The sequence below is a fragment of the Silene latifolia genome, chromosome X (genome assembly GCF_048544455.1).
Source record: "Silene latifolia isolate original U9 population chromosome X, ASM4854445v1, whole genome shotgun sequence".
NCBI lineage: Eukaryota > Viridiplantae > Streptophyta > Magnoliopsida > Caryophyllales > Caryophyllaceae > Silene > Silene latifolia.
Genome location: NC_133537.1, coordinates 46,426,399 through 46,437,484, shown reverse-complemented (window position 1 = coordinate 46,437,484; position 11,086 = coordinate 46,426,399). Strand labels below are relative to the sequence as shown.

The 11,086-nt window shown below is 39.0% G+C and overlaps 1 protein-coding gene and 1 pseudogene across 1 annotated transcript; one reads left to right on the top strand and one right to left on the bottom strand.

Annotated features, from left to right (window-relative positions):
* Nucleotides 1-4,067: 4,067 nt before the first annotated feature.
* On the top strand, nucleotides 4,068-6,085 carry LOC141617304 (uncharacterized). The gene is made up of 3 exons (XM_074434484.1): nucleotides 4,068-4,464; nucleotides 4,551-4,686; nucleotides 4,798-6,085. Exons 1-3 carry the CDS (start codon nucleotides 4,068-4,070, stop codon nucleotides 6,083-6,085), a joined length of 1,821 nt encoding a protein of 606 aa, XP_074290585.1.
* Nucleotides 6,086-6,207: 122 nt separating this feature from the next.
* The window catches only part of LOC141617303 (protein STABILIZED1-like), a 36,556-nt pseudogene continuing 31,677 nt past the window's right edge, over nucleotides 6,208-11,086 (bottom strand).

Genomic DNA, 11,086 nt, shown 5'->3' with positions numbered 1-11,086 from the left:
ACTTCCTAAAGTTTGCTGTATGTAGCACATCTACATATTATTAGTTACTACTTTTATTTACTTAGACAATAATTGATGTATTATCATTAGATATTACATACTTTTCATATTGAGTAATAAAGAATAAATACCAGTTTGTGCCAACCTGAAATCGCATAACCAATCTCCAGAAGCGAAAAAACCCAGAAAAAGAAAGCAAACTTCTTCAGCAGCTGCAATTAAAATTCCCCGAAATAAAATCAAACTCTCAATCACAGAACCGTACCCATCTCACACAAGACCAACCTCAGAGGATCGCCTCATTATTAGACATGAACTCTTGGAGATGCATGGATTTCCTGAAGACTTCGCCCAATTAAAAAAAGATAAACAAATGTCAGAGCTTAGTTATTCAGAGTTAGCTAACGGGTTTGTGAAATCTGAGGGTATTTTCAAGAAAGTTAGTGTCTTGAATGGTTTAGTGAATACTATTCTTTCAGAGACACTACTGATGTTAATTCCCAGAGGGGTTTTTTTTTTCTGAAATCTGACTGTGCCAATTCATGTTCGATTACAGAAATGAGCAAGCCGAATTTAAAATACCCAGGTGCGTATGACAAGTATTAAAGATAATTTGATTGTTGACACTGATAATCCGGATAATACACACCCAAAATTTCATCACAGACAGATGCCATGCTTCATTGTAATATCAACACGTTCAACTGCCCCCTTAGGTATCCCACCAGGAGCGCTTCATAACTGAAATTATAACAATATAATAAAGAATTAGAGTTAGATATTGCAACTATAGTAATCCCAACACTGACAAACCATCAGTAGATAAAGTTTAAAACAGAAACTATATATAAAAACCAATTGGAAAGGAGACCATATTGTATATTGTTTATGTTTACTATATGAACTCTGCCACTCTTTAATAAAATATATATGTAAAACCTAATTGGAGACAAAAAAGTCTTCTACTCCTACTTAAGCATATGTATTCTTCAAATAAACACAGCAATTATTCCTGCTCCACCAGAGTTTTTGCAACCCAAGTAAACAACAATAATGGAAGGGGTAGATAAGAGGAACAAACGTAGGAGGATCATCTCAGAAGGCAGAAGGAAGATGCAAAGAGTAGGTAACAATTCTGAAGAACAGATAGACAATGACGATAAAGGGCAACCAGGTAGATTACTAAACTTATCTTCTGTACCAATCAAGAAAGTATTAGGCTGTTGTTCTTTAGTCAGACAATATTTAATTTTTTTTTTCAATTTTAATACTGATTAGATTAATAATGGTATATTTGTCGTAGAGAACAAAGAAAAAGAGTATCGCTACCTAGGCGATGCTGAGTACAACTGCCCTTCATGTGGTGCCATTATGTGGTTCGATGAGAGAATAAAAAACACAAGCACACGAAACAACATAAGGTTCAACATGTGTTGTAGAGATGGTAAGGTTCGTTTGAAGGGACTAAAGGATGCACCCGATATCTTAAGAAGGCTACTAACCCATGAAGATAAGGAATCAAAAGACTTCAGACAGTTAATTAGAGTATACAATTCCTGTTACGCATTCACTTCTATGGGTGCAAAGATCGACAACTCGGTTAACCAGAGGCCAGGTAGCTACGTCTTCCGGGTAAGCGTCCAGGTCCTCCACCGTATGGGAACGCTGCTTCCAGAAGGTGGGCCAGCCATCATATGCACAACTATATGTCTATGATACCGCCTCATAGATATTGCTAAGAGAAAAGGCCGTGGCCAGAAGAGAGGCCAGCCCTACCTTAGATCATGACATCCTAACAAAACTAAAGGACATGTTAGACGAATTTAACCCACTAGCAAAGACATTTCGTATGGCAAAAGAGAGAATAAAGGAGGACGAAAACATACGATTATCAGTCAAATTGTTAGGTACAAGGAAGCCTAATGACAGAATATATAATACTCCAACAGCGTCAGAGATCGCCGCACTCATTGTACACGATAATAGCACCGAGTCCAGAGGGAAGGATATAGTTGTACATCATAGATCGAGAGGGTTACAAGCAATTAGCGAGCTACATCCTTCCTATATGGCTCTGCAGTATCCGCTATTATTTCCCTATGGCGAGGATAGTTACCATACTGGAATAACATATTACGTACCAGATGGGACACGAAAGAAGGGCAAGAGGGAATACGTCACTATGAGAGAATACTATGCGTATCGGATACAACATAGGGAGATAGGAAGCGGTCTATTACTATATTCCAGTAGATTGTTCCAGCAATTTTTAGTAGATTGTTGTTGTGCGATCGAGTCAGAAAGACTCTGGTTTATTAGAAATAATCAAGACAAGTTCAGATGTGATGTTTTAAATAACTTATATGATGCCATTACACAAGGAGATACAATGGGGATAACGATTGGCCAGAGAATATATCTGCCTCCCTCATTTACTGGAAACCCGAGATACATGCAACAAAACTACCAAGATGCAATGGCCATCTGTTGGTGGTATGGAAATCCTCACTTATTTCTAACATTCACTGCAAATCCAAGATGGTCAGAGGTCGAGGCAGCTCTGACTCTCATGGGGGGACAAAAAGCTGAGGACCGTCCAGATATCGTGGCCAGAATTTTCAAGATGAAGCTCCGGCAACTTATGCACCTTTTGAAAAAGGAAGACTATTTTGGACCTACCGTTGCAGGTAATCCTTGAAAAAATAAATAGTACTATTTTTAAATGTCAAAGGTTAAAATAAGTTCCCCATCAATGCAGCAGTGATTTGTAAATACCACCCAAAGAATGAAACAATTAACCAGACTAAACCTTCCTACAAAAAGAACAAAACTTTGATGAACAAACAAGATCAGATCCATGGCTTTTTCTGAACTCATTTTGTTCAATCAACTAAACCGCAATGTCAAATACTATTCTTAAATGTAAACAACTAACATATTTTCCCCGCCCCTGCAGATATTTATACCATAGAGTTTCAGAAGAGAGAGTTACCTCATGCTCATATACTATTGTGGCTAAGGAGAGGGAGTAAAGAGGTGTCAACCGACTTCATCGACACCATAATCCGTGCGGAGATACCTGACAAAAAACAAGGAGCCACGGTTATATGAAATTGTGTCACGCTCAATGGTCCATGGACCATGCGGAAAAGATGGTCCTAATTGCCCATGTATGATGAATGATGTTTGCACAAAGAAATATCCAAAGGAACATAACGAGAGCACAACATTGGATTACAATGGGTATCCAGTGTACAGAAGAAGGAAGGACAGTAGGTAAATACATATTCTAAAGCTTCCCACTTTCTAACCTAATGACAAGAGTGTCACTAACGTGAACTAACCGTTAAATTTCTACGTGCAGGACCATTAAAAAGGGTATCCATGAGATGGACAATAGATCTATTGTACCATATAACCCAGGGTTGCTTTTAATGTTTGATGCACACATCAATGTCGAGTGGTGCAACACAGCAAAAGCCATAAAGTATTTGTTTAAATACATATCAAAGGGACCAGATAAGGCAACTTTAGTCATACAAGAGGACACACAGGACGAGATAAAGGCTTACATGGATTGTCGATATCTATCTGCATCAGAGGCGGCCTGGAGAATCTTTGAGTTTGATATCCAGGAGAGATATCCTTCAGTGATGCGCCTCCCCGTGCACCTGGAAGGAGAACAATCAGTGGTGATTAAGGACAGTGATATGCTAGAAGAAATAATTGAGGAGAAAAACAGCACAGAAACAATGATGACAGCGTGGATGACAACAAATGCAAATCAGCCAGATGCAAGAACGTTATCCTATGCGGAATTTCCAACAAAATACGTGTGGAAGGAGGGGGGATGGCACAAAAGGAAGCCGGGGAAGTGCATTGGCAGGATGGTTTACGTTCACCTAACAGCCGGAGAAAAGTATTACCTGAGAGTGCTCCTTAACATAGTCAAGGGTGCGCAAAGTTATCAAGAAATTAGAACATTGGGAGACGTTGTGTACCCTACATTCAAGGAAGCTTGTTATGCACATGGCCTTTTAAATAATGATAAATAGTGGCATGAAGCCATGTCAGAAGCAAATAAATGGGCGATGCCGTCGCAGCTCAAGGAGCTATTCGTCACGATGATTCTGTTTTGTGAAGTAACAGATATCACGAAGCTGTGGGAGGATAGCTATGGGATGCTATCAGAGGACATTGAGCGCAAGAAAAGAAGATTGTTTGGAGACCCTAATTTAGAACTTAGTGATGCTGCCAAACGGTCATACACCCTACTTGAGATAGACAAAATTCTAATGAGATACGGCAAAAGACTATTGGACATAGAAAGTATGCCGCAACCAGTGGAATCCGATGTACACGGCATGGAGGACAAACTTATTAGGGATGAGAGGAAGTACGATCGCAAACAGCTGAGAGACGAGTGGGAGGGGAAGGTCAAATTACTGAACACAGAGCAAAAAGGTATGTCATACACTAGAAAATAAGCATCGTAAAATACATAATAAAGTATTAACAATTTTCTACAAATGTAGATGTCTATGATGCAGTTTTCAATGCTGTCAGTAGCAAATTACAGGAATTGTTTTTCGTTTACGGTCATGGAGGAACAGGAAAGACATTCTTATACGGGGCAATCTCAGCGAAACTGCGGTCGGAGGGCAAGATTGTACTCAATGTGGCATCGTCCGATTAGATCTCTAAATTAAATAAGTGTTTAACAATAAATGTAAAAACTGCAAACAAGAAAAAGAAAAAGATATAATGATAATGGCACTTTAAATACTAACGATACAGTTACAAGTATCGCAGCATTACTACTACCAGGGGAAGGACAACGCATAGTAGGTTTGATATACCTATTGAGCTATTTGACGACTCGACATGTAATGTGAAACAGAATAGCCAGATGGCTGAATTAGTACAGGAGATGTCATTGATTATATGGGATGAGGCACCAATGGACCACATGAATGCTTTTGAAGCACTAGATCGTACAATGAGGGATATAGTAAGCTACACCGATCCGGACGCATCTTCACAGATGTTCCGGGGAAAGGTGGTGTTACTTGGAGAAGATTTCAGACAAGTGCTCCCCATCGTATCGAAGGGGAAGAGACAGGATATCATACAAGCCTCGATAAGCAGATCATATATATGGAAATCATGCACCGTGTTTCTTCTAAGGAAGAGCATGAGGGTTACAGATTCAGATGGTCAAAAACAGAGATTTAATAAGTGGTTATTGGCTATGGGTGACGGGAGGTTAGAAACGAAAGCGGAAGAGCATGAGGATGAAGGGACGTGGATAAAGATACCAGAAGAGTACACATCAGTGTGTGGGAAGCTTGATATTAAACAAGTAGTCGATGAAATTTACCCGAGTTTCGTAGAAGGGAGTAAGGATGATGAATACTTGCGTGAACGCGCAATACTGACACCTTTGAACGAAACAACAGATACAGTAAACAACTATATGACCGGGCAAATCCCTGGCAACTATATAATGTATAAAAGTTGCGATGAATTATGCGCGGCTTCTATAGACAGCGATGACCAGTTCTCGGCATACCCAATCGAGTACCTAAATACGCTAAATATACAAGGCTTGCCAAGGCACGAGCTCAAGATTAAGGTAGGCATGCCAGTAATGCTTTTACGTAATATTAACCCCTCACAAGGATTGTGTAATGGAACTCGATTGATTGTAACACGAACGGGAGAATATATAGTGGAAGCGAGGATTATCACCGGATCAAACGTGGGTAAGCATGTGCTAATCCCACGGATAGTGTTAACATCGACGGATCCTAAGGTACCATTCATTCTCAAGAGAAGACAATATCCACTAAAACCATGCTATGCAATGACCATAAACAAGAGTCAAGGTCAATCCCTTACACACGTCGGGGTCTACTTACCGAAGCCAGTTTTTAGTCATGGACAGTTATACTTTGCGGCATCGAGGACGACGACACCGCAAGGACTGAGGTTCTTCATAGATGATACTGACCAGAATTTCAAGGGATATACACGAAATATAGTATACAAAGAGGTTTTTTCGAATTTGCCTGTTATTGAATAATAGGGAGAATAACTAGATTTTGAACATTATGATTCAAGCCTAAGTTCATAAAGTTTCGTATTAAAGTATTTAGTGCTCATTTATTCAGTTTCGAATTTAACTGATATTACATAGTTGGAACATTAACTGGATTTTGAACATTATAGTTAAACCATAGGTTGATAAAGTATCGTCTTAAAGTATTTTGTGCTCGTTTACTCAGTTTCATACGAATTACATTTGATCAATCAGTGCATAGAGAAGGCAAAAAAAAAAAAAACATCATCGGAACCAGCAACACCTCAACAGAATGAGATAGATCAAGGAGCAAGATGCCCTTCATTCAAATGAGTACATAACACAAAACACACGAGGACAACATCAGTCAACTTAAAATCTTGTGATCCTCATAAATCCTTTGATAGAAATGGTCCAAAACAAAAATATAAGGAACGGATAAATGAGATCAGGCAACTGACTGTTACCTGAAGATGAATGCTGACACAATCAGCAAACAATGGCCGACGATGATCACCTTACCACCAGCATTTAAACCCGACCAGGAGCACACCTGAGAAAGGGTATAACGGCTGGACTTATTCAGGAGTAGCAACGATAACGACCCAGGACGTAGCAGTATATAGAGTTTATCAAAAAAAGACTATCCTGCCACCTCTTTAACTGACCGTGGCACCAGGGAATGTTCTCCATGTATGGTTTTGGTACCTGCATCCAAATACTATTAAGTTAGTTTATATTAGATTTATTTTTCCTTAAAACATAACACCGCCTGACAATACTCCTCACAACAATTATTAAAGGTGAACAGGCGACCGAGACCAAAAGAGTAATATATAAGGAATTATTAAGACACTGTCTCGGGTTAGAATTTGTGAGCCTCACACTCTGCCAATCAATGCAAATCAATAAAATATGTACGCATTTTATAGTTGCTGTTTGGTTTAATTAATTGTGTATATTGAATTTTTCTATTTGTTGATTAATTGAGTTCATTCTATTCGTATTGCTAAAAACAAATACCTTCCCAAGTTCTCTCTCGACAATTACAGAATTCATCCAGACTCTTTCAGTGCCTCCTCGTTCTCGAGCCTTAGCAAGGAGCAACTTCGCTCTTGCAGGCTCATGGTTTTCAAATTCCAACTTGAAAGCAGCGAGCCAAATCTCCTCGGAGTTAGGAATAGCAGCATAAGCTTCTTGAAGAATGGCTCGAGCTGATGGCACATCACCGGCAAGCCCCTTCTCTTTTGCACCCATAAGCCACGGAACTTCGGCCTGGGGCACATATGTGAATGCCCTTCTCAACAAAGTATCAAGAGACTCTCAAGTTCCATGACTCTTCTCGAGCTGTGCTACTTTAAGCCATATACTTTTTTTTGTCAGAAAGACGGAAAGGGCATGAGCATATATAGCCCTAACAGTTTCCACCGACTCTCTCTTCTTGCACTCCTCGGCATCAGCAACCCATGTTCTTTTCCTATCTTCTTCCTCCACTCCAAGACCAACAGTGTGTTTAATTATAGCTTGGCAAGTAACGACAGACCCAACACGCTAACAGAGTTCTGCTTTCTTCATCCAATCTTCCCGGTCAACAACAACATCTACCTTTTGGAAGGCCTGGATACCTCTTTCTATGATCTTCTCAACCATTGCATTGTTCCCATTAGCTTCTTCCAGTTTGGCAGCAGTAATCCATATAGACGGCTCCTTCGGGAGCATTCCCATTGCCCTATTGAGCACTCTCTTAGCCATATCGTATGTTTCTAGCCTAGCAAGTGCAAGCCACAAATCCACATGCAGGGGAAAACATTCGACCGCCCTCTGAAGCAGTAGCTAATTGTCCTCTTCATTATCAAGCTCAACAACGGCCTTCCACAGCCTCACCGAATCTGGGTTATGTTCAAGGGCCTTCCTCAGAACCCTGCTCTTATTTGACTCATCATGCTCTAATTTAGCAGCCTCCAGCCACAGCTTTACGGAATTCGGGATAGCTTTCACTCCCCTTGCTATAACCGCTTTTGCTTCATCAGGACTCGCTAAACGGCATGCCTCAACCCAGACATCCTCACTCTTAGGACACTCCTCACAGCCTCTCTCAATTAATTGTCTAGCCATCTTAAGCTTGCCATCAACCTCTTCTAACCTAGCAGCAGCAGTCCAACCAGGCCCATGTCGAGGATTGGTCTGTGTGACAGACTTAAGCAACAATCTAGCCTTCTTAATATCATAAATCTCAGCATCACTTGTAGATGCAGTGAACAAAAATTGAATGCTACTATCATCAAATTCGGCAAGCTCCACACATGTTACCTACACCATCATTTCATTGATTATGTATGTTAATCATCAGAATGGAATTTCAGTATTTAATATGCTATGTATTATGTTCGAATAATTCGATGGAGTATGACAGAAGTAAATATTAGTTGGTTTATCATCAAATTAGCCTATGACAAAACTTAAGCAATGCGGCTGATGAAGCTGAACGTCAAAGTACCAAAGCAGCTGCAATAAACCAGACCCGAATAATCGAGACTAAACGTGAGTACGTGACTCCAAATGATGTAATTGAAATGAGAACCTTCATAAATTGGACTCGACCACCCAACCAGAAATGACCCGAACTCCAACGACCTTGTCCAAGTCTAATCTAAATGGTTCAATTGACAGGTCTGCATGAGACTTGATTGTACCAATGACTTGATTTTAATGGCTTTTTATTCCATTTGACTATTTTATTATCTTCCAATTTTAATAATATGAAGGGAAAAAAACGTCCACAACGTAATGATTAAAGCAAAAATTAATAAAGTTTTGTTTTAAACTATTTAGAATACCTTCTCTTCTGGAATATACACAGGTAAAATACAATCTAAAAAATCTTATTAAAAAATATTATTATCCCTATGTACACAAATATATGAAAAAATATCTTCTCTTATGGACTATACACAAATAAAATACCTTCCCCATTCTACCACAACTCAAATACTACATCTTTAACGTCCACCACGTTTGTCCCAATTGATTTTTAACTCATAAATTCCTAATCCTAGAGAAATAGTAAGATTCTAAATACACTATATAAATGTAGATACCTCATTTCTGCACCTCCCGCAAACCACCCGGTGATGATTGGGCCGCATGTTTGGTACGCGGAACGATTTGTGACAGTTCGTAAGTTTATTGTCAAGTGATTGCTCAAACACTTGTGTCTACCTCTTAATTGTCATCTACGCGCCGATACGGTCGTTTTGACAGTAATTAGAGTACATTTGGAGTTCGGGCTTAAAACCGTCTTCATTTTCTGATAACCGCTAAAATCCCGAGTCAGAATGTTCTGAAATGTTCCGGATATTTCTATTCCATATTTCACAATCTTTTAATCTTCGGTAAAGAATTTCCCGTAATATTCATACAAAATATTAAGGAAAATAAGATTAATCCGTTATTCCTTAAATTAAACACGGAAATATTTCTTCCGCAGGAGGAAACCACTTGGGAACAGACGCAGTGCATGCTGCGCCTCTTCCCAAGTCCTTTTCTGCGTATTTTTCGTATCTTTTCATATCTTTTCGAGATTCACTTCCAAAGTCTCTCCGAAAACCCTAATTCCTTCATGTGATTAGTATAAATAGGAGGCTTCGCTCCTCATATTTCTCACGCGAGTGTCCGCCCTTCTCTTTTCCCTTTGTATTCTAGACCACGTTCTTACTTTTTGGTGTCTACGTGCTTGAACTTTCGACCACGTAAGCTCGGATCCTTCTGAGTACCAGCCTCGTTTGCATGACCGACCAATTTGACCAACTCCACCATAATCAACTTTAATTAATCTTAATCGTTTTCCTCTTACGAGGGCACTTTCGTTACATTCGAGTCGAGCATCACTAAAACATAAACTTAGTTCATCTCGTTTCGTCAAACATGTAAGTCTGAGGGTGTAAATCTCTCTTTTATTTATTGTTATTTACTTTTTGTAATCATTCATGTAAGGTTTATGTCGAAAGTACTTCTAAAACCGATTTGTAAAACCCTTTGTTTAAACCCTTTTTACGGATTAACAGGAGACAGACGTCGAGAATGGATGCAGCAATTGCTGCGCCTCTTGGAAAGGACGCAGCACTTGCTGCGCCTCTTCCTGAGGTTGCCGCCGTTCCTGCCTCTTTTCTTCTTCCTTCGTCCTCTGTTGGTTTCGTCTTTCTTGTTTTCTTTCGTATTTATTTGTTCTTAGTTCGTTCACATAATAATTTAACATATTGTTAATCACTGTTAGTATATAATTCGTCATTAAATTCCCGTCTTAAATCCCTTATAACCAATATATGCGGGTTTTCGTCATTAAAGTCAATCCGGGTTGTAGAGATTCGATTCTTTCATATCGAGTTTCTGGAATTCAATCTTTGATATATTCCCATCTGTTTATCCGTCATTAGTTCTTCATTAATTCGATATATCTAACCTAATTAGTTCACTCATGTCACTAATCAATCATTCATTCATGTAATTAATTCGTTTACATTTGTTTCATTCATGTTTTATATTTTTTATGACTCATTCATATGTAATTAATGTATTAAATCATTTTCATCCGAGTCGAATATCGTAATCAATCATTAAATTCACCCACGAATACTAACGATTTGCAGTTCCGGCTTCACAGCCAGAACTCAGCCTTGGAACAGACGCAGCAACTTCTGCGCCTCTTCCAGAGGGCGCAGTCCTGCTGCGTCTGTTCCAGGTTGATTTCTGTCTCTGAACTTCCGTTCTGCCTTGACCTAGTTTAATTAGTTTACGCATTTAATTAATTGTCATTCGTATTATCATTAATAATTTGTTCGTTTATTTGTTCTTTCTCAAATTATCCGTTTTAAAAGTATTTTCGACATAAATTAATGAAACCGATGTAATTATTGTAATTTTCCTTTATTGTATTTCTTTTATCGCATTGTTTGTATGTCTTCACATGTAATTGAACCTAAATCCCGATTCGACCCAATTGTATGT